This window comes from Ipomoea triloba, chromosome 7, assembly GCF_003576645.1.
Source record: "Ipomoea triloba cultivar NCNSP0323 chromosome 7, ASM357664v1".
Classification (NCBI taxonomy): domain Eukaryota; kingdom Viridiplantae; phylum Streptophyta; class Magnoliopsida; order Solanales; family Convolvulaceae; genus Ipomoea; species Ipomoea triloba.
In genome coordinates, this window is record NC_044922.1 from 17,281,996 (window position 1) to 17,306,484 (window position 24,489).

At 36.0% G+C, this 24,489-nt stretch overlaps 3 protein-coding genes across 3 annotated transcripts; 1 reads left to right on the forward strand and 2 right to left on the reverse strand.

The window, feature by feature from the left end:
• The first annotated feature begins 908 nt into the window (after positions 1–908).
• LOC116024888 lies at positions 909–2,503 on the forward strand. The gene has a single exon (XM_031265909.1). It carries the CDS (start codon positions 1,147–1,149, stop codon positions 2,080–2,082), a length of 936 nt encoding a protein of 311 aa, XP_031121769.1. The 5' UTR covers positions 909–1,146; the 3' UTR covers positions 2,083–2,503.
• A 16,607-nt stretch (positions 2,504–19,110) lies between these two features.
• On the reverse strand, positions 19,111–20,800 carry LOC116026102. The gene is made up of 2 exons (XM_031267551.1): positions 19,984–20,800; positions 19,111–19,307 (listed from the first exon to the last, which is right to left on the reverse strand). Exons 1-2 carry the CDS (start codon positions 20,735–20,737, stop codon positions 19,213–19,215), a joined length of 849 nt encoding a protein of 282 aa, XP_031123411.1. The 5' UTR covers positions 20,738–20,800; the 3' UTR covers positions 19,111–19,212.
• Positions 20,801–21,584: 784 nt separating this feature from the next.
• On the reverse strand, positions 21,585–22,872 carry LOC116025816 (stress-response A/B barrel domain-containing protein At5g22580). Its single transcript, XM_031267170.1, has 2 exons — positions 22,653–22,872; positions 21,585–22,028 (listed from the first exon to the last, which is right to left on the reverse strand). The coding sequence occupies exons 1-2, from the start codon at positions 22,772–22,774 to the stop codon at positions 21,827–21,829; spliced, it is 324 nt and encodes a 107-aa protein (XP_031123030.1). The 5' UTR covers positions 22,775–22,872; the 3' UTR covers positions 21,585–21,826.
• Between the last annotated feature and the right edge of the window lie 1,617 nt (positions 22,873–24,489).

The window sequence follows — 24,489 nt, forward strand, 5'->3', positions numbered from 1 at the left end:
CAAATAACTGAAAATTTATTCGCTGCCCCCAGCATTTTCCTTTCTTTAATGCAATAATCAATTATTAATCTGAATGTTACTAGAAACTAATAATAATAATAATAATAATAATAATAATAATAATATCAAATGGATTGTCACATGATCGAATTCAATAGTGGGAATATTGATTCTTTGAGCTGAATATGTTTAGAAAGTATATGACAAATACTATCTTATAAATAATCATGAATGTATTAAAATAATAACAACAACAATAATAGGTACTGTGCTTTTAAGAGTGAACGCGAGTGGACCCGGACCGTACAGACGGAGAAAGACTCGGTGAATTTTTTTTTATTTAAAAAAACGGATGACCAAATTGGTAATGTACGAGCTTGATTTTTGTTAATACTAGTCGAACTAGTCGCACCGAGCAACCCCAATATAATTGGCTGAAAGGCAATCTAGCTAGGTTGGTTTAACTCCTTATGGTCAAACATTACCTAGAGCGTAAATTCTTTTTGACCTTTTACCAACTAGGATCATAAGACCGATCCTTGTGTAGTTTTTTGTCGATTAGGGTCACAAGACAACTCCTTGTGATTAGACAGACATCACCACATCGTGGTTTAACTCTTTATAATTTTTTTTTTGGTCAACTAGAGTCACAAAACGGCGCCTTATGATGCCTTATGATTGGATAGGCATCACCCAAAAATGTGATTTAACTTATTGTGATCTTTTACTGACTAAGGTCATAAGATCTCCTTGTGACCGTAAGACTTTTCTATAAATTAAATAAATAATAAATAATATGCCACTACATTTCAAGTCGGGGTCCAACTTCGCCATGTGTATCCAAATTTTCCTTCTTTTATACCTTCCATGGTAATTCTTTGTTTAATTCTTAAAAAATCTCAGATGAACTGGCAAAACCATTAAAAAACACAGAACTTGAAACTCTCTTTCTCTCTCTCTCTCAATCTTCTCTTTCTTTTGAGATGCAAATTTTAAGGTGAGACAGAGAGTCATATTTAATACTACGTGGTCTGTCAGAAAACAAGATTTCATTTCATTACATACACCCTTTCCCATTTATCATCTCCCTCTCCACTTTCTTTCTTTGTCCAGACATTTCCCCCAATTCTTGATTTTCCGACGACGATGAGAGACTTCGCTTCTTGTTTCAACGAATACGCCGTCCATGTCTCCGATTCCTACGCCTGCGCCAGCCACGCCGGAAATTCTTGCATTTCGTCGGCGCTGACTCCCTCGGCGCAGAACACGGTGGTCTGCGTTTACAGAGCCGTTCTGTCCAGCCGGAGAATTGTTCCGATCAGGGTTTCCTGGACCCGAACCGCCGCGTCTCAGGGCCTCACTGTTAACTTCGGCGAAGACGCGGCGACCGCCGCCGTTTTCAAGCTGAACGGAAACGCGCGGCTTTTCCGGAAGAAAAAGGGGAGCAAATCGTTGGAGTTCGGGAATTCCAAGGTCGAAGTTTTCTGGGATTTGTCGGCCGCGCGGTACTGCGCCGGCCCGGAGCCGATCGACGGGTTTTATGTTTTAGCCGCCATAGATTCCGAGCTCAGTCTCCTCCTCGGAGACATGGCGGAGGAGGCCTCCTGCCGGAAAATCAAGCCCGGATTTCACCCGGCGAAATGCTCGCTCATTTCCCGGCAAGAACATTTCGCCGGCAACGCCCTGTATTCCACCAAGGCGCAATTCTCCGACACCGGCACGCCGCACGACGTCGTCGTTAGCTGCTACGGCGACAATGCGGCGGCGGCCGCGAATAATAATAATACAAAGCACCCTGTTTTGTCAGTATCTATCGACAAAAAAATGGTGATTCGTGTGAAGCGGCTTCAATGGAATTTCCGGGGAAACCACACGATTTTCGTCGACGGTTTGCTGGTTGATCTGATGTGGGACGTTCATGACTGGTTCTACAATAATTCCGGGCCGGGAATTGCAGTTTTCATGTTCAGAACAAGAAGCGGAATGGACAGCAGGTTGTGGCTTGAGGAGAAGTTGCAGAGCAAGAAAGATGAAGACAAAGTTGACTTCTCATTCTTGATCTATGCCACTAGAAGCACATAACAAATACAATTTTCTTTTCAATCTTTGAAATTTTTTGTTACTAGAAACCAGCGATCACTATCCAGATTCTCGGACCTCACATAGCTGACAGACTCAAATTAAGAACACCGCTCCTGCTGAGACTCGGTTGAGACTCGTAACTGTGTAGCTATCAGGTCAACAGTCTGACCAAATTGGCTGGATTACTCTAGACTTTGAATTTTTTGTTGCCTAACTTTAATTTTTGGGCTCATCTTCTCTTTTTACATGTTGATTTTAGGCTTTTAGCAGTGTTCTTCATGAAAGAAAGGGGGAATTTTTACAATTATTATCTGGGATTCTTGATCTTGGTCAATTCAAAGTCTGCAAATGTAAATTGTACTTTTGATGTATCTAATTATGGTTATGTCCTAATTAAACTTCTTTCTCTTCTTGTTCTTAAGTCTCAATGGAATCTCAATTTTGTTGGAATGGTAGGAAAGTGAGGGGAAAGGTTAAAGGGAAAAGAAAAAGACAAGTGAATGAAATGATGCAAAAGATTTCAAAAGAGATGGCAGATTGTGCTTTTGGGGTTTGGATAGATTTCAAGAAAGATTGCTGTAAGCATTAGGAGGACAAACCAAAAGTTTGAGAATCTCCTGTCGTTGCATTTTCAGTCCTAATCTCATCTCAAACTATGTATGGTTGTTCTGTCAATTCTACACCTTGCAACTATTAGTTAAAAAAAAACTTTTTAATTATTACGGGATGAGTTTATCTACCTTAATTTTGTAAACAAAAGTTTGTATTTTCGATCCTACTATCTTCCCAAAGTATATACACATGTCCTGCCACATCAACGAACTCTGCATTTTGAGACACTCAACCAAAATTAGGTCACTCCTTATTTATTAAGTGACGAGTTTTTGTTAATTACTATAACCTACCTCAATTTCATAACTAAAAGTTTGCATTTTTAGTCCTGATCTGATCACAAAGTCTATACACTTGTCCTACCATATAGACAAACTCTGCACTTTGGGGCAAGTTGGCAACCAACAAAATTAAGCCACCTATTAATTATCGAGTGACAGGTTTTTGTTAATTACCATCACTTACTTCAATTTCAAAATTAAACTACTCATTAATTATCAGGTGACAAGTTTTATCAAGTGACAGATTTTTATTAATCACTATAAGTCACCTCAATTTCATAATAAAAACTTGCATTTTTAGTCCTAATCTCACCCCAAAATCTATACGCTCCTTGTCCCTTTATATAAATGAACTTTGCACATTGTAGTTGCTTGATGGATTATTAAGGTACTCCTTAATGATCATGTGACAATTTTCATTAATTATCATAACCTACCTCAATTTCATAACTAAAAGTTTGCATTTTCTATCCTAACCTTACTCCAATTTCTATATGCTTGTCCCTCTATATAAATGAGCTTTGCACTTATAGCTGATCGATGGGTTTTCGTTAATTACTATAACCTACCTCGATTTCAAAATCAAAACTTTATAGTTTCCGTCCTAATCTTGTCTCAAAGTCTATGGATTTGTCCCTTAATATGAACTCTATAATTTTTCATTAATTACTATAACCTGCTACAATTTCATAACCAAAAATTTGTAATTTCAGTCCTAATTTAAACGAACTCTATAAGTTTTCATTAATTACTATAACCTGCCTCACTTTCATAACAAAAAATTTGTTGATGGATAAATATTACCCGGGTCTACAGGTCAGCCCCGGAGCGGAAATAGGGGTCCAACCCAGGCCCACACGACTAGCCCGTTTTGGGCCCAAGTTGACCCCTCGGGGTCGACTTGGCCGACCCCGGCCCATGACTTGACCCCTCGGGGTCGACTCATGGGCGACCTTGGCTCATGAGTCGACCCCGGGGTCGTCTTGGTCGAGCCCCGGGCTCGACCACGACCTTGGGGTCCCGGCTTGACACGGTCTTCCCGGCGCAAGATGCGGTCCTAGGCCGTTAGAGTGGTTCTCTCCGAGCGGTTGGGCCTAAGAATTAGTATAAAAACATGCAACATTGTCTTATTGAGAGATCTTCATCATACTTTGTCCTAACGACATTCTTGTCCTATTATTACACAATCTTGTAATAGATTTATCCTTTATTCAATACATAAATACGCTTTATCCTTTATTTAATACATAAATACCTTTGAGGTATACTTTGATCCGTTACTTGTCATACCCTCTATAATCTTATCGGGTTTTTTTTTTATTCGGGCTACCCAGATTAATTAAATCCATCACTTGTAATTTCAGTCCTAACCTTGTCCCAAAATCTATATGCGTATCCCTCTATCACCTTGTAGCTGCTCGACTGGTTTTCGTTAATTACGATAAGCTATCTCAATTCCATTGGCATGGGGGAAACTAGAAAGGTTGCCAGAGGGATGAAAGCAGAGTAGATGAGAACATGGGGAGAGAATACAGATCAACATCGAAGGACCACATTTGTTTCAATTATGGTTTTATTGTTTTTACTACGAAAGAAGCAGGGGTAGTTCAAGGACAATGAATTGAAGAGCGGTTTATTAAAGAATTGCCGTTTCCAGTTGCGACTCTTTGTTTGTTTGTCGATTGTCATCATTAAATTTTGTGCGTCGGTTTCTTGTATTATGCACTCCACTGGTGGTAGGGGATCACTTTAGAGGAGCCCCGCGGGGACTGCACTTGTTTTCTCACCTCTTTCTCAAAACTGTCTACAGAAGGTGAAATCTCTAACTTCAAATGTCTTTATACTCTGACTTGACAAAATTGTAGATAAGTAAATCACAATAACCTTAACCGGTTAGTGAAAGGATAAGGTGCCTATAGACAGGTGAAACTCAAAGCAAATTCGTCTACCTATCGAACCCTAATTCAAAATGACATTCAGATGATTATGTGCCTATAGTTAATAAATTATGTCCGTAAATAAATTAAAGGCACATAATATGATAACTACATAAACATAATATGTTAACTGCAAACACATAATATGAAATTACCATAATAGAGTTAATTCCATTTTTTATTCTAGATTTATAGGTGACAGTCTGCTTTTAAGTTTATTTTTTTATTTTTTTATATTTTTTATCAGGACATCTAATTTTGGTCCTAGGATTATTGTGACATGACCATTTTTTGTCCTTTTATCAACAAAATTGTTTAAATAATATTGTTAAATATAGGGACATTTCTGTCATCAATTATGGATTTTATAAAAAAAAAAAATATTGTGGGTCAACTTACTTTGTATAAAAAAGATTGAAATGTCTTTGTATTTAAGAAATTTCAACGATTGTGTTGATAGATGACTAAAAATGGTAAACCCACAATAATACCATATCAAATGAGGATGTTCTAATAAAAATGGAATAAAATGGACTGTCACCTATAAATTTAGGACAAAAATAAAATTAACTCAACAATATTATATGCTTGTTAACATATTATATGACTATAGTTAACATATTGTGCTTCAATTTATTTACAACATATAACTTATTAACTGTAATATGTTAATCGTAAACACATAATTTTTGGGTCAGGCTTCACAATTCAATGTAGATCCTGGTCCATGTATAATACAAAGTAATTAGAAGCTCTCACACTGTAGCTACCAAGATTTGGTCGCATCCTTACCAACAATCAGTCAAGGAAGAACCTACTGAGTTACCCGTGTGCAGAATTTGTTTTTGTAAAAAAAAAAAAAAAAACTTGACTATGTTGCACGTTAGCACCACTTATAGTCGCCGTTGCTTTTTCCCTACGCCAACGGCAGTCGTCTGTGCCGCTGGTCCCGACCGTTTCGCGCGCACTAACGCCAGTGGAATGGTGGTGGGCATGCCGGCATGCATGCGCAGTACATTTGTTACACATTTTTTATTATTATTTTTTTAATTTTATGTTTTACTTTGAAGATGATGTAATTCTGTACTGTGTACAGTCTGCGCATTGGTGACGCTCCACCCCTCAACTTCTTTTGAAAATGATTGAGTCGTGTGGTGAAAAAGGGTTTGATTTAAGGAGCTCTTGTTTGTTCAAAAGATAAATTTTTTTTTCCCCTTTCGGTTGTTCTGAAAAGTCCTTGTTAGTTTGGGGAATGGATTATGAGATTCACACTACTTAATTTGAGAAGCGTTATTGGATAAAAGCTTGAAGTAGATAATACATATACTACACACTTATTGTTAGAAAATATTAAAAATATATGGCCCAAATAGGGTGGACTATTTCTCCTGCATACATACTCACGTATCCATTACATCAATTCAATTGTAATTGAAATCATTCTTTCTTACCTCTTTGTTCTCACGTAGTTTATATATATAATATATATATATATTCTTTGCAATTCTCTTTTGAGAGATTATATTATATATATTATTATATTTTCCCATTTAGTCCATTCTTTTGTTATTTTTATTATTTTTCCCATTATTTAACTTCTATAATTCTCAATTTTCGATTATTCGCTTCCGCATTATTCCGCTATATTCCTAACGAGTGGTATCAGAGCGGTTTAATTGAGAATTATTTTCAAAGATGTCGATTGTTACCAAGTTCGATATCGAGAAGTTCGACGGGAAAATTAGTTTTTCTATCTGGAAGGTTCAGATGGAAGCCGTTCTAACCCAGAACGGTTTGAAGAAAGCGCTAGCTGGGAAGAAGAAGAAACCGGCTACAATGACAGATGAAGCTTGGGAAGATTTGGACGACAAGGTACGCTAAACCATTCAATTGTGTCTGTCTAAATCAGTTCTACGTGAGGTGGTAGGTGAGACGACTGCGTCAGGTTTATGGTCCGAGCTTGATTCGCTCTACATGGACAAATCTCTGGCGAACACGCTGCGCCTGAAGGAGCGGCTGTACACAATCCGTATGACGGAAGGTACTTCAATTCAATCTCATTTGGATGAATTCAATTCTATTTTACTGGACTTGGAAAATATTGATGTCGTAATTGACGATGAGGATCGTGCTATTTTATTGCTTGTTTCTCTCCCTGAATCATATAAGCATTTCAAAGAAATTATGTTGTATGGTAATTCTCTTGGAGTCCTAACTTTCGACAGTGTTAAGTCAAACCTATTGTCTAAAGAAAAATTTGACTTAGAAACTAAGTCTGGGGACAAAGGTGAAGGCTTGACTGTTAGGAGTCATTTAGTTGAAACGGAGAGTAGCAATAAAAAATCTAGATCCAAGTCCAAAGGACGTAAGTCCAACAAATCCTGTAAGTACTGCAAGAAGCATGGTCATGATGTGACTGAATGCTTCAAGTTGAAGAACAAGCAAGAGAGAGAGAAGAAGTTTGCTGAAGCTAGTGTTGTTGAGAGTGATTCAGAAGGCGATGTTATGTTATCTGTTAGCTCCGGTGACAAACGGAGCGACACTGAGTGGATTCTGGACTCTGGTTGTACATTCCACATGTGTCCTCACAAAGATTGGTTCGTCTCTCTGGAACCAGTTGATGGTGGAGTTGTCTTGTTGGGTAATGATACCCAATGCAAGGTTAGTGGAATTGGAAGTGTGCAGATCAAAACTCATGATAACGTTATCAGGACTCTTACCAATGTTTGGTATATTCCTGATTTGAAACGCAATCTGATTTCATTAGGCACCTTGGAATCTCTGGGGTGCAAGTAGACAGCTGAAGGTGGAGTTCTAAAAGTTATTAAAGGCTCTCTTGTTCTTATGAAAGCTTCTCGTTCTGGAAGCTTGTACGTGTTGCATGGCAGTACAGTGACAGGTTCAGTTGCGGTATCCTTATCGGTGTTTGATGCTGATCTTACTCAACTATGGCATATGCGTCTGGGGCATATGAGTGAGAAATGCATGCATATCCTGAGCAAGAAAGGCCTCCTCGGTTCAGGTACGGGTAAATTACAATTTTGTGAGCATTGTGTTTTTGGGAAACAAAAGAGGGTTAGTTTCTCTACTGCTACACACCGTACTAAAGATGTATTGGATATATACATTTTGATTTATGGGGACCGACTAAATTCCAGTCTATGGGAGGCTGTAGATATTTCATGTCTATTATTGATGACTTTTCTCGTAAAGTCTGGGTCTATTTCCTGAAACATAAAAATCAGGCATTTTCTATTTTCAAAAAGTGGAAAATTCTCGTTGAGACTCAGACAGGGAAAAAGGTCAAGAAGCTCAGGACAGACAATGGCTTGGAGTTCTGTGAGTCAGATTTCACTGAGTTCTGTGCAACACAAGGAATTGCCAGGCACAAGACCTTGCCTGGAAAACCCCAGCAGAATGGTGTTGCCGAACGTATGAACAGGACTATGTTAGAGAGAGCTCGTTGTATGCTCTCTAATGCTGGGTTATGGAAACGTCGTGATTTTTGGGCCAAGGCCGTTTCTACTGCATCCTATTTGGTAAATAGGTCTCCACATTCATCCCTCGATTTCAAAATTCCAGAAGAAGTTTGGTCAGGTAATCCTGTTGACTACTCTATGTTACGAGTTTTTGGATGTCCTGCATATGCTCATTCCAGTACGGGTAAATTAAACCCGAGAGCTATCAAATGCATTTTCCTTGGTTATGCTTCTGAGTCAAAAGGATATCGCCTATGGTCTCCTGATTCTCACAAGATCATTCTGAGTCGCGATATCACTTTTGATGAAAATGCACTACTTTCTTCTGGAAAAGATTGTGTTGCCCCCAGTACAGGTGATATGCAGAGTACTGGAGAGAAGGTGGAGTTTGAGTTCAGGCCTACTGATAGTATTACTACCATTGATGGTAATACTAAAGATGATGCATCTACTAGCACCGCACCTCTCGTTCAGCCATAGCGAGAGTACTCTATTGCTCAAGACCGACCTAGGAGGACAATTAAAAAACCTGCTAGGTATGCTAGTGATGATGAAACCGACTTGGTTGCTTATGCACTTTCAGTTGCACAGGAGTTTGATGGCGACCCATCCTGTTATTCTGAGTCTGTTTCCTGTGTCAACTCGTCCAAGTGGTTGGTTGCGTACCAAGCCTCTACCTATTGCTAAGTTCAAACTTCAAACAATGTTTGGGTTTAGCTGACTGTTGCGGTTGTCCACAATGATTTGATCCAAGGTGGAGATTGTTAGAAAATATTAAAAACATATGGCTCAAATAGGGTGGACTATTTCTCCTGCATACATACTCACGTATCCATTACATCAATTCAATTGTAATTGAAATCATTCTTTCTTACCTCTTTGTTCTCACGTAGTTTATATATAAAATATATATATATATATTCTTTGCAATTCTCTTTTGAGAGATTATATTATATATATTATTATATTTTTCCATTTAGTCCATTCGTTATTTTTATTATTTTTCCCATTATTTAACTTCTATAATTCTCAATTTTTGATTATTCGCTTCCGCATTATTCCGCTATATTCCTAACACTTATGAATTAGGAGTGTTTTATTATCCCCACTTTATTTGCCTTGACAGTTGACTCAATAGGTTGGGAATAATATAGAGGTTATTATTATTCGCTCCGTTATTCTAAAAGTCCATGTGGAGATAGGATTAGGTATCACCGGGATGTTATATCGTTATGACCACATTTCTGTTTATTCTTTGAAATAATTATTTGTCAATTTATCATTGGTTGAGATACATGATTACCTAGTATTTCCACAATATGACACTCAATCTTTAATTTATAGCATAAAAGTTATTCCGCCTATGACAAGTTGAGACAACCTCGGTCATTTGGTAACACTTCCTCAATCATTTGGTAACACTTAACTCATCTAGACACAATCACTCCATCAGGCTCATTAGAAAACAATGTCGACTTTGTGCTCTATGACAACTTCATAAACTTTTCCTCGAAAGCAATAAGTACTTAATAGTTGTCTAAGAGCAAGCCAATCAGATAAGGGTTTTGTCAAAAAATTTTGCCAACAAGGACAAAGCGGTGGAGAGAGAATGGGAAAAAAGGGAAAAAAAAAAGTTCTCAGAAAAAAATGTTTTTACGTCTGGGTGTGTGTAGTGCACTAGGCAGAAAGATATCTATATGCTCTAGGCAGAAAGATATCTATATGCTCGCATAGGCAGCTCAATTGGTTGCAGAGGTGAAATTTGTCATAAAAGACCAATGATCGAGTCTCACCAACGTAATGAACAAAAGTCTGTCTCTATTGGAAAAAATCCTCCAAAAAGTACCGCTATAAGAGCAAGCCCATTATGCATAAATTTTGAGGAGTTTTTGTCGGAGTATGAGGAAAGAGAGAACAAAAGCCCCTTGCATTGAACGCAGGTTTGGGAGAGTGGCTAATTTGACCCCACATGCTTAAAATCTACAATTGAGGATGATCTAAAAGCATTAGCTCATTAATACTTCTTAATTCTTTCTCCGTGTATAAATATTTTATCTTTGTACTAAAAACATGTTACAATCGATTAATACATAGACATATAGGTTTTCATATCAACCCCAAGTGACTAAGAAGTCTTACAACTATCATTCAGTTGCAACCTAACCCCGAAATTCAAATCATAATCCAACCTCAAACCACTTGGGAATTTATGCTAGAATCTCCAAACTTAGGCAAAAAAACTTGTGTGAGCGGTCTCAATTCATGAGACGGTTAGGCATCCTAAACTTAATAACATTAACATTAGCAGAAAGTATGCAACACATCACACTTAGCTTTCTGCCCATCAAATCAAGAATTTGAAAATAGAAGTCCAACTAATATAATGGAATCAAAGAATCTTAATGGACGATAGAGGGATCTTCGTGGTTGGTCTTTTAATTTATCCCAAATTAGCTGGTTTGAGACTACCTCAACCACACAAACCCAGAAATAAATTATTCTTATTCTTTCAAATTTTATTTCATTAATTTCAAACATGCTGGTAATGTTACTCAACTTTCTGCAAAAATGGGAACATAATAAATAGAATTTACATAGTAGATGCAGGTGAATAATGATGGATCACGAGTTCCAGTCTGACTTCTGCTGTCCTCTTTGTGCAATAATAATGCTTTTGGTGCAAATTTGCAGTACTCAGCTAGCTCCAAGCAACTCAAGAAACATAGCATCCAGCCAAAGTGATGTCTCATTCAACACTTCCATCATTTTTGTTTTGGACCTTATAAATGTTACCCATATTTCTTTAAGGAAAAATTACGACCTCATCCCTCAATTGTTACCTATTACGTAACTTAGTCTTTCGATTTTGATTTTTAAAAATTAAATCTTTCAATTGTTTTCAACGTTGTCATCAATTTAGTCCCTCAAGTAATATTCTTGGAGAATTGAGGAGTGTGAGTTTACAAAAAGACCGATACAAAATATTAACAATTTATAACTGAGGGATTAGATTGATAAGTTTGGGAATAAATTGCAGAACTAATAGATTTCTAAAAATTGAAAATGAGATTTTTCTTCTGTCCAAGAAAAAGTATGTACCACGAAAATACTAGAACAAAGAAAAAAATAGTTCGTATACGGACTCTCAAAGATTAAAATATCCGCCATTTGTTGTAATGTTATTGATAAAAGAGAAAGAGGGGTAATAAAAATTGTGACCTATTATCATTTTAAATGAATCAAAACATACCAAGTAAATATGAAGTAAAAAATGAAATAAAAATTAAAAGCAAGTGTGATATTACTCTAGACCAATTTACATCAATGGGATTGGAAATTGTACTTAAACCTGAAATTGGTTAAACAAATTAATTAGAGCAGTTGTCACTGGTCACTTCAGATATGTTGCTCTCATCCTATTATTTACAGAGTAGTACTATATTATCCTCACATTTTTTTGAAGAACATATTATCCCCACATTTGTACTTAATTTGTTCAAATTCTTAAATTATAACTATGAATTTTTCTCCTTATTGAAAATAGAAAATTCGAATAACCAACGGATACGCCGAAAAAAAAAAAAAAGTAGTGTTAGATATATATGTAGTTTAATGATACTGAATAAATTAAATATGAGGAATCGTGGAAGCAGAATCAATGATGATCACATATCTTCTCGTGTTGAATTGCCTTTTGAATAGTAAACCTGCAAGTAGGGCTGTCAAGTAGGGCCGAAGCCTGCGGACCGGCCCGCACCCGCCCCGTAGTGGGGCGGGCTAGGGCCTCCAAAAAGAAGGCCCGCCAATTAGCGGGCCTAACGGGCTTTGCCCGCGGAAGCCCGCAGCCCGCGCGGGTCGCGGGCCAGCCCGCGGGCCATGCTATTAAAAAAAATTAATATATATAATTAATTATTAATTATAGATGATATATATTATGTTGTCTGTTCTGTAACTGTTGTCCTAAATTCCTAATGTGTAATAAAATGTAGGAATGTTTTTACTTTGTTTATGTTGTTTCCCTTGTTTGATGCGTTATTGTGTTCTATGTTTTTATAATTTAATGATTTTGGTGGTTTTTTAATTAGTGGACTGTGAACAGTGTCAAGTTTGTTATATTATATTAATCTAATATCATATATTTTATTTTAAATATTATTTAATATTTAATTTTAGATTTTTTAAATATTAATTAGTAGGCCCGCGGGCCAGCCCGCCAAACCCGCAAGCCCGCGCGGGGCGGGCTTGGGCTGTATACTTCCAAGCCCGCGGGCTTCGCGGGCCGGCCCGCATAAGCCCGTGAAAATAAAAGCCCGCAGCGGGCCGAGCCTAATGGGGCGGGCCAGCCCGCTTTGACACCCCTACCTGCAGGGTAATTAGGGGTGAAAATAGGCTAGGCCGAGCAGAGCTTTAGAAAATTAGGCCTGAGCCTGCGATGAAAATCTAAAACCTGAGCCTGGGCCTGAGCCTGTATGTAAGCTTTTTTTTTAGGCTCAAGCCTAAGCCTACAGTTGGCATGGCCTAGCCTGAAGCCTTTTTAAAAGCCTATTTAACATAGGCCTCTAAAAAGGCTTCAAATATAGATCCTAAATAGACTTTGAACCTATTTAAGACCTACATTTTAAAGACTTTTAAAGTATACATGTAAAAAATTTACAAAAAATACCTAAGTTCATATTTCATAATGAATGACAAAACTATAAGTTCATATTTCATAATACAATATCCAACACCACAAGTTTAATAAGTGAAAGTTCGTGATACAAAATTCAACAATACATTGTTTACTAATTACTAGTATTACTACAATTCTATAAATCTTGCAATCAATTACTAGTAGGCTCATATTACATTAGTATTACTACTTTACTAATTGCTAGTAAACTATAAACACTTAACAACTAGCAGAATTATTACTAATCATTAATAACACTAATTATTAACAATTCAGTATAATAGCAGTAGTAACTAGTAATATCTAACAATGTATACTAATTAGTAAATCGTATTTGGGATTTGGGTTTTAGGAATTAGGGTTGTAGTCATGTATACAATATATATATATATATATATATATATATATATATATATATATATATATNTATTGAAAATAGAAAATTCGAATAACCAACGGATACGCCGAAAAAAAAAAAAAAGTAGTGTTAGATATATATGTAGTTTAATGATACTGAATAAATTAAATATGAGGAATCGTGGAAGCAGAATCAATGATGATCACATATCTTCTCGTGTTGAATTGCCTTTTGAATAGTAAACCTGCAAGTAGGGCTGTCAAGTAGGGCCGAAGCCTGCGGACCGGCCCGCACCCGCCCCGTAGTGGGGCGGGCTAGGGCCTCCAAAAAGAAGGCCCGCCAATTAGCGGGCCTAACGGGCTTTGCCCGCGGAAGCCCGCAGCCCGCGCGGGTCGCGGGCCAGCCCGCGGGCCATGCTATTAAAAAAAATTAATATATATAATTAATTATTAATTATAGATGATATATATTATGTTGTCTGTTCTGTAACTGTTGTCCTAAATTCCTAATGTGTAATAAAATGTAGGAATGTTTTTACTTTGTTTATGTTGTTTCCCTTGTTTGATGCGTTATTGTGTTCTATGTTTTTATAATTTAATGATTTTGGTGGTTTTTTAATTAGTGGACTGTGAACAGTGTCAAGTTTGTTATATTATATTAATCTAATATCATATATTTTATTTTAAATATTATTTAATATTTAATTTTAGATTTTTTAAATATTAATTAGTAGGCCCGCGGGCCAGCCCGCCAAACCCGCAAGCCCGCGCGGGGCGGGCTTGGGCTGTATACTTCCAAGCCCGCGGGCTTCGCGGGCCGGCCCGCATAAGCCCGTGAAAATAAAAGCCCGCAGCGGGCCGAGCCTAATGGGGCGGGCCAGCCCGCTTTGACACCCCTACCTGCAGGGTAATTAGGGGTGAAAATAGGCTAGGCCGAGCAGAGCTTTAGAAAATTAGGCCTGAGCCTGCGATGAAAATCTAAAACCTGAGCCTGGGCCTGAGCCTGTATGTAAGCTTTTTTTTTAGGCTCAAGCCTAAGCCTACAGTTGGCATGGCCTAGCCTGAAGCCTTTTTAAAAGCCTATTTAACATAGGCCTCTAAAAAGGCTTCAAATATAGATCCTAAATAGACTTTGAACCTATTTAAGACCTACATTTTAAAGACTTTTAAAGTATACATGTAAAAAATTTACAAAAAATACCTAAGTTCATATTTCATAATGAATGACAAAACTATAAGTTCATATTTCATAATACAATATCCAACACCACAAGTTTAATAAGTGAAAGTTCGTGATACAAAATTCAACAATACATTGTTTACTAATTACTAGTATTACTACAATTCTATAAATCTTGCAATCAATTACTAGTAGGCTCATATTACATTAGTATTACTACTTTACTAATTGCTAGTAAACTATAAACACTTAACAACTAGCAGAATTATTACTAATCATTAATAACACTAATTATTAACAATTCAGTATAATAGCAGTAGTAACTAGTAATATCTAACAATGTATACTAATTAGTAAATCGTATTTGGGATTTGGGTTTTAGGAATTAGGGTTGTAGTCATGTATACAATATATATATATATATATATATATATATATATATATATATATATANTAGGGTTGTAGTCATGTATAATATATATATATATATATATATATATATATATATATATATATATATATATATATATTGGTGTTAAATTATAAATATAAAAATAGATTAGATATAAAATGTAATATATAATATATAATAATTAAATATTAAATATAAATATTATAATATATATATAAATAGGCTAGGCCTGCGGGCTTGTAGGCCGGGCTTTTAAATATATGTCTAGGCCTTTTTAACTAAATAGGCTTTTAATTAAGCATATGCCTGACCTTTTTACTAAATAGGCTAGGCCATAAGTAGGCCAGGCCGTAGGCCCCTATGAAGGGGCTTGGCCTATTCCCACCCCTAAGCAATCATTATTGCATGGACCATGGTCTACACAACTGTGTGGACCANAATATATATATATATATATATATATATATATATATATATATATATATATATATATATTGGTGTTAAATTATAAATATAAAAATAGATTAGATATAAAATGTAATATATAATATATAATAATTAAATATTAAATATAAATATTATAATATATATATAAATAGGCTAGGCCTGCGGGCTTGTAGGCCGGGCTTTTAAATATATGTCTAGGCCTTTTTAACTAAATAGGCTTTTAATTAAGCATATGCCTGACCTTTTTACTAAATAGGCTAGGCCATAAGTAGGCCAGGCCGTAGGCCCCTATGAAGGGGCTTGGCCTATTCCCACCCCTAAGCAATCATTATTGCATGGACCATGGTCTACACAACTGTGTGGACCAAAAATAAAAAGTACATTATTTTTGTACTGTAAGTACATTATTTTAGGGTACATTATATTTGTACTGAAGATACATTATATACTATCAAATAATGTACCTACAGTACAAAAATAATGTNTATACTATCAAATAATGTACCTACAGTACAAAAATAATGTACTTTTTATTTTTGGTCCACACAGCTGTGTGGACCATGGTCCATGCAATAATTTGCCACCCCTAAGCTGTGTGGACCATGGTCCATGCAATAATTTGCCACCCCTAAGGGTAATGTTAATCCGTTTTAGTTCATACTTGACTTAGAACCTTAGATGGTGTATTGGTATTTTTCTGAACAACATGACTACCATAAACTGAAAGTGCTATATAATGTATCACCCATATATATCCCATCAATATAGATTTTATATATATTAAGCACAAAGGCTTATTGACTAACAATTTTCAGTTATTCAGTATAATAACAAGATTAATTAACTTGCACCACTAAATTTAAAGCTTAATTTAAAGCTGGTGTATATTATACGGAAAAATCTTACAATGGGTCTGTGTGGAGGGATTTTGCAGTTTTCAAAAAGTTAATGCTCTTTGAATCATTCTGCTCTGTAGTTTCAATATTTCCTGACAGAGTAATGCGCACTCCATTCTAATCCTTGGTTGTTTGACTAAGATTCTTTCTTCTAATACCAAAGAAATGACAAATACTTTAACCTTACAGGGCCGTATAACTATATATCATACTATCAAATGGTTCAAATCTTAAATAGTCTGGTCAAACACTTATAAACCAAACTTTATACAATAACAGTCACAAGTGCTTATATGACTTTTCATCTTCAGTAGACCCAACCCGAATTAACACATTTTCATTTTAGACATGCTTTCGAGTATTTCATATATTTTGGTTCAAATTTCACAAAAGCATTTTCAAAAAAGTTAATGCTCTTTTGAATCATTCTGCTCTGTAGTTTCAATGTTTTGTGACAGAATAATGCGCACTCCATTTTACCCCTTATGTGTTTGACTTTGATTCTAACAATGACCTATATATCTTCTTCTTCTTCTTCTTCTTCTTCTTCTTCTTCTTCTTCTTCTTCTTCTTCTTCTTCTTCTTCTTCTTCTTCTTCTTCTTCTTCTTCTTCTTCTTCTTCTTTTTTTCCTAATATTGACTACATAGCAAAAATATATACTCTTAAAAATAGAAATAATATCTTTTGAATTCATAAAATAAATCAACACTAGATACATTATTTCATATTAAAATTAATGAAAAAATAAATAGTGACAGATGCTAGATAGATTGTAGGGGGAAATATTTAATCGGCTAGGGCATTGAGTGTAGGTTGAAACTTATACCAATAATAATCTTCATAACTAAGACCATCTCCAATCAACACGAAAACAAAAATACTAAAATCGTGTAATTTTTGGCACAAAATCTCTCCAAGGAACACGAATAGTGCAGCGACATATATAGCGTTGCACGATTCATGAAACGCCATTTTTGGTGCAACAATTTGTTTCCCATTTTCCATCTTTTTTTTTAATTATAATTTCTTTTGTATCTTTTTTTTTCTATATTTACATATTTTGTTAAATATTTAAACATAAATGGCATATTATTAAAAATAAATTATATTATTTGAAAGATCTCATCAAGACATTTAAAATAAGGCTAATATTGAATATAATTTAATTAAAAATTAAATTACATAAAACATAATTAAAGTTTCAATTTATTAAGTTACATTAAATTACAACTATATGTTATATTAAAATAATAAAAGTGTAAATATAAAATTTTAATTTATGAGAATATAAATTATTTTAGTGTAGGAATAAAATTTGGTGTAAATGGGTTGAAGATGAAAAAAATTGGTGTAAGAATATGTTGCAAATATTCATTTTGGTGTAAAATTTGGTGCAGAATTTGATATTTTGGGTTGGAGATGGCCTAAGGCCAAGTGTCTCGCCAAAAATTTCAATGGGCGGGAACGAAGTGAGTATAGTGTTGACTAAAATGGATGCTAAATGCCTTTATAACTGTCATTAGAGGCTATTCGTTCTCATGCATGTTTTCAAATTGTTAGCATCTGTTTGTAGGCACCTATCTAGTGTTAGTTGTTCAAATCAAAACAAGATTTAGTTATTTATTTAGTAGTGACATAAATTTACTCAAGCAATCAAAAGAGGGTGCGTGCATCTTAATTCTTAAATGAAAATAGAGTTGACAGAGGAGCATATTGCCTTGTCAATTGTGAGTGTCCCGCACTCTCATATTTGATAAGATCACAAGAAGGTGAATGAATAATTGGAGATTTAAGTACAATAAAAATTTGACTTTAATATCAAATTAGAAAGTTAACACTTATATTTGATGGTTGACAAAATGTGCAACGGCGATGAAAGGGATCAACTCAACTCAACTACTCAAAGAATAACAACTTGTCAACCCTATAAGTCATATTACTATATCATATCATTAAATAGCTAGATCGAGGACTTATAGGCTGAACCTATTGGTAGAGCCATAGGTTCGGTCCATGAGTTTTCTTTCTTACTCAATTGAGCCAATCCCAAGTTGGCTCCTTAGTCCTTACCATTTTCGACATGCTTTCGAGTATTTGATGTATTTTGGTTCACATCTCATAAAATGCAAATTATTCTCCACATGACTTTATGAGGCAATAATAGAATGAGTTTTCACAATGGAGTGAAACATGACCTGTCTTGCATCACCCCATCGTCGTGTTTATTCAGCTATTTGCTTTTGGAAATAAACCAGATTCTAAAATGTCTGCAACTTCACACCATACCCAAAAAAAAAGCCTAAAATAGGACAATCCAGCCAAGTTGATCGGACAATTAACTAAGAGATCACAAGGTTTTAAATTCGACTCTCCGTGAGAACTGTCTATTGATCTTCTTGATTTGAACTAGTAAATTATGAGCAAACTAAATTGGTTTACCTCCATGTGCCTCTTTGTCAGCTAAAATCACGGGAAAAAAAGCCTAAAATAAGACAGTCCAACCAAGTTAGTTGGACAATTAACTAGGTGATCACATGATTTTAAACTCGACTTGGAAAATGTCTATTGATCTCCTTGATTTAAACTAATCAATTATGAGCAAACTAAGTTGGTGTATCTTCTTGTGCCTCTTTATCAGCTAAAATCAAGAGGCAGACATTCGTACATCAAAGGAAAAAAAAAAAAAAAAAAAAGCCTAAAATGCAAGCTGGTTTTACAAAGGACCACAAAATATCCTTTCTTGGTGTTTTCTCATTGTCAATATCTGAATGCAAATAATTCTCATTCTTTTGTCCACTCAACATTATAAGTATCCACAAAATGACAATGTTAATACAATTACCTTAATCTCTAATCCTAGAAAAGATTCATGAATGCAACAACCAAACCCAAACTGAAGATGATGCTCCCACTGGGAGTTGGGGTTGAACCTCCATTGATTACTTTGTCCTCTGCAGAAAAACAAACACAAGAAGTGTTAGTGTTTATAGACCTGGAAATCCTAACGTAAATCAATAGGTAGCAAGGAAATTTGAATTGGATTTAGTAGATTAGGGGATGTACAAGAGCTAGCTATAGCAAAATGGACCATCTTTGTCTTTTAGCAAGGTTATTCGGGAGTAAAAGTCCCGATTCAGGGCTAATAAGAATTGAACTCGAATGGTCGATAATGAGACCTACTTCAAGGCCTAACCCAATGACTTTTCCATACTATACTAGCTAGCAAGCCCAAACCATTGAGGCCTTAGACCTTTGATTTACATGAAAGCATGCAGTGATTACGTGAAAATATAATGGTTTCTAGGTTAAAGTCGCCTTGTGACCTTAGACGACAACAAATGATTTGAATGAGATAAACCAACTTAGGTTATTCATAACTGTATAAAACTAAGAAAGTCAATAGACAGTTCCTACCAGAAATCGAACTTGAAAACTTGTTACCAAGTTGATCAATTGTCTAACCAACTTGACTAGGGTTTGAGGCCTTAATTAGACCGAGTGATATACAGAGGTCGGGTTAAATAATCCCAATAAGAAGGATCAAGTTTATTGTAAAGTCTAGTGATTTAAAATGTCAGTAAAACCTCAAGATCACATCTAAAACACCAGAAATTAAACAAAACTTACTGCATTCACTTATATGACAAATGCATTTCAGACCAACTCCACAATTCCCATAAGGCTTCCTGCACTCATCACAAGGATTGGGCACATGAACATCAAAGGAAAGCCTTGTTCCTAACCCAACATCCTCATTCTCTGCTAATAATCTTATTCTGTACACTCTTCTGTAGTGTGTGCAGCCCAGTTGTTTAGGGTGAAAATCCTTCTCCATCTCCCCCACATCCTCAACCACCAAGCATGAAGAATAAGGACTCTCTGCTCCCATCACATCTCCTCCACAGAACACTGAGTCATGAGAATCTTTGAAGGGTTTAAGGTTTCTGCAACTATGTAACAGTGGTGATTCAATGGATAATGCTGTCTGGTTTGAACAGTTGAAGAGAAGCAGGGAGTTGGGTTCAAGGGGAGAAGGGAATCCGGAGGATAAGAGATGGGGAGATATAAAATGGGAAGAAGTGGAGCAAGAAGAGTGGGAAAGGGTTAAGAGCTTGGAATTGTAATCAATGGCAGAAACATGGAAAAGCCCTATTGCTGTTCTCATGTAAAGAATGTTGGATTTGCAGAGGAGTAGATTGTTCAAGAAAGATGAGTGTGTTGAGTTGAGAGGATGAGGGTCAAGAAAGGGTGCTTGGATTCTTGTTTTTCCACAGTAACTCACCACTGGATGTTCTTGGGAGAGGGATTTTGCAGGGAATGGAAAGGTTATCAGTGACAGACAGACCAGGAGAAAATGATGAACTTTCTTCATAGTCTGCATTTTCCCCCCTTGTTGAATGAATGTTTTTCCTTCTTTGATTCCATCTTTTAGTCTCAGAATTCTTGTTTAATAGTTGTTGAAGGAGGTAAATCACAAGTCTTTTAATTAATCTTTATTGTTAACTCTACCTATAAGGGATTCATCTCTACATTTTTGCCAACTTAGGGAGCCCAATCTCCATTCTAGTGAGCCAAGGATCCAAATTCTAGTCTAGAGAGCCCTAACTCTAAGCCCAAAATCCTAGCCTAATAGTAGTTGGAGGAGGTAAATCACCAGTCTTTCAATTAGTCTCAGTGGTTAACTCTGCCCACAAGGGATTCATCTCTACACTTCTATCAACTTTGGAGAGTCCAAGAGTCTAAATTTTAGTTTGGAGAAGAATCCTAATTCTAAGATGTTGGTGGAAATTGAACCCTCACCCTATAGCTAAAATGTTGATTTTAAGTTAGGTGGTCAACCAGTTCAATGAATGTTTTTCACTATGGAGAACATTTTGGGGATCTTGATGATTTTGATGAGATGGGGATGAAAAATTTTTATTTTTATTTTTTAAAGTAAAAGGTAAGATTAGAGAATCTTTTTACACTTTTCTTTTCTGCTGCTCTACTTTACAACCTTGTTCTTTTTTTCTTTTTTTTTTTAACAAAAGAAAAAAAAATCTCCCATCTTTTTCAACTTTTTCTTCATCTTTTTACTGGATTAGAAAATCCCATTTGGCAGACAAAGTTAGATGAATAGACCTGTTTGATTAAGCAACCTAGATAGCTATCTCCATATTGGGAAAACCAGATTAGGACAGGCAACAAAAGTCTAAGGTCATTAGATACTTTGTTATCTCAACCTCATATCAATCAATGACTGCAATGAATCCAATCATTCACTGACATATATTATGATGTTTGAGTGAAGAAATACATATATCCACACACTTCTTACCACAATAGAGTACATGCCATCCATAATTTCTAAATTGCAAAAAAGGGAAAGGAAATAATGAAACACATCATCATCATAAAACTCATTCATAGAGAGACTGATAAAACAGAAATGTTATATCATCATCATCCCAGTGATCATATTATTGCTTAATTAAGCTGCAGGAGGCTTGACAGCAACAGCTGGGAAATCAAGAAGCACAGCCTTCTCTATTGCATTTGAGAAAGAAGCCGAAAACTCGACGTGGTTCGGATGGCTAACAAAGGCAGTGTGGTCTTCTTTGCTGTTGAATGTCATCAAGAAAGCATGAGTGAAGCCTTGCCTAAGCATTTCATGGCTCTCTTTGTCTTCCCCCCTGCAAAAAAACCCAATAATTTTCAAGCTTCTGGAGTTCCGGCAAGCTGATTATCAGCTCAAACGCTTACAACTGCACTATGCCAAAAGTTATGACTAGTAGCAAATGCGTAACTTTATAGCACTTACCATTAGCCAAAAACTATAGCTAATAGCAAAGACGCAACTTTACAGCACTTATCACTAGCCAAAAGCTATACCTAGCAACGAAAACGCAACTTTATAGCGCTCACCACTAGCCAAAAGTTATAGCTAGTAAAGAAGGTGTAACTTTATTCCCTTCTACTTGCAATTAGAAAGTCAGCGTCACATTTTAATGACAGGATACTGGACTCGACTCTTTGAATTGTTGTCCAACACTGAAAACTAGCATTATTCTTGAAGAAAAGCTATAGCTAATAGCGAAAACGCAACTTTATAACACTTATCATTAGCCGAAAGCTATATCTAGCAATGAAAGCGCAACCTTATAGCTAGTAACAAAGGTATAACTTTATTTCCTTCTAAGTGCAAGTAGAAAGTCAGCACCACGTTTTAATGACAGGATATTGGACTCGACTCTCTGAGCCGCCGCCCAGCACTGAAAACTAGCATTATTATTCTTGAAGAAATGAAGATTAATTACCAGACAAAGGACTTGACAATGTCCATCTCTGAAACAAGCTTCTCCATCCCTTTCAGAATGTCTTCCACCACAACCCCATCCTTGAACTTCACAAGAACCAAATGCTTGAACTCACTAGCCATGCCCACCCTCCAACAACAATATAATGGAATAATCAATCTGCAGAGAAAATGGTTCACCACAGCTACCCTTTATATTATTGCAGCTAGGTTCTTGGTTGTGTCAACTCCAGTGTCACACCACCCTTATATTTGTAGGATAATCAGTGTCACCAAAGGCAATGTGTGAGGTGAATTAGTGTTAGGAAAGGTACAGATGCATGGGGACAATGGGACATAGTTCTACTAACCACGAATTTTTCAGGGCTCCACCATAATACTTCCCCTGTCAGGACACCATTGTCTTAAACTTTTGCCTTTTCCCAAACCAAAAATAAAAATTAAAAACATGCAAACAGTAAAAGTCATTTTAAACCATTGTTCTTGGACTTTGGGCTGATGAAATCAGTAGGTTTTTTTAATTAAATCTGACCTATGCACAGTAATATTTATTTAAAACACTGTACACACTGTTACCGTTATTATCATGAATTTTTGAACAAAATTGAGGGGGAAACCCTAATGATGGAACCCTACAAACTATCCAAAAAACATCAAAATTGAGGCGGCCCATCCAATTGATCCCCCCATAAGAACATTTTGAAGGGAGAAAAGGGATGGTTCAAAACCCTGAGACACCCCGCCATTCTCATACAAAAGTTGTCTTGACAACAAATCAGTCGTTTTGTTATGTTCTCGCATTAGCCTTTAGTTGATTATTAATTTTTTGAGTGACACGGAAAACCTGTTGTCACTATATAAAGTATACTGGATAAATCGCATTGTAACCCTAGCCGTCAATCACGAAAAGATAAACGAGTCATAACTCACATCTCAAATAAAAAATGTCAATCAACCCTAACTATTAATTCTAACCCATAATAACCATAAGGAAATATTAGTTTAGAAATAGATCAGCAAGTGGGGTCTGAATCTAATTTATAGATATGTTAGAGATAGGTGATGTTCAGTTTAGGGCAACATGAATGTCATGGGAATAACTTTTTTCCCCCTATTTCTATAGGTGTGGAATTAAGTGGAAAGAAACAACTTTTTCTTGCAAATGGAGCCTAGCTAGGCTACCTCTTCTTTCTTTAGCTGCAAAGTCAGAAATCTATGTTTATTTGCTGGACCTTTTTTCTCCCATGTCCCTCCCATGTGCCATTATTTGTACCTGCAGTATAATTGAACCTTGATTAATGAAAGACTCAACATCACTACCTTTCAACTCCAAGGCCACCCTCTTTTTCAATCATAGCCGATCATCTTTAGATCTAATGGTTATGAGCAAAATCCTCAATTTTGCCCAGAAAAATTTTCAATCACTATTAGGAGGTGCGTATGAGATAAACTCAACTCATGTATAGTAACCCTGTTGGACAGGGTCGGTAAAGAGACCATGTCTAGTACTCGATGATTGGAAATTTGTTGGGCGAAGGCCAATAAAATCTCTAAGGGTTAAGTTCAACACCCAATCTAATATGATGACAGTCTATAAGTAAAGAAATAAGTTATGCATTTGCTACTAGCTATAGCGCGCTTTTGGTGTGAGTGGTAAGCGATTGATCATAACAAACCGATATATCAACGAGATAAATCGAACTAGAAAGTCCCTGTACAAGTATGACCCTTAACTAACTGCCGAAATAACCCACAAGTCCTATCAAAGTTTGTTTATAGAATAAACTCTACTTCTCTGTATAATAACTCATAAATCACAAAAAAAAAAAAAAAAAAAA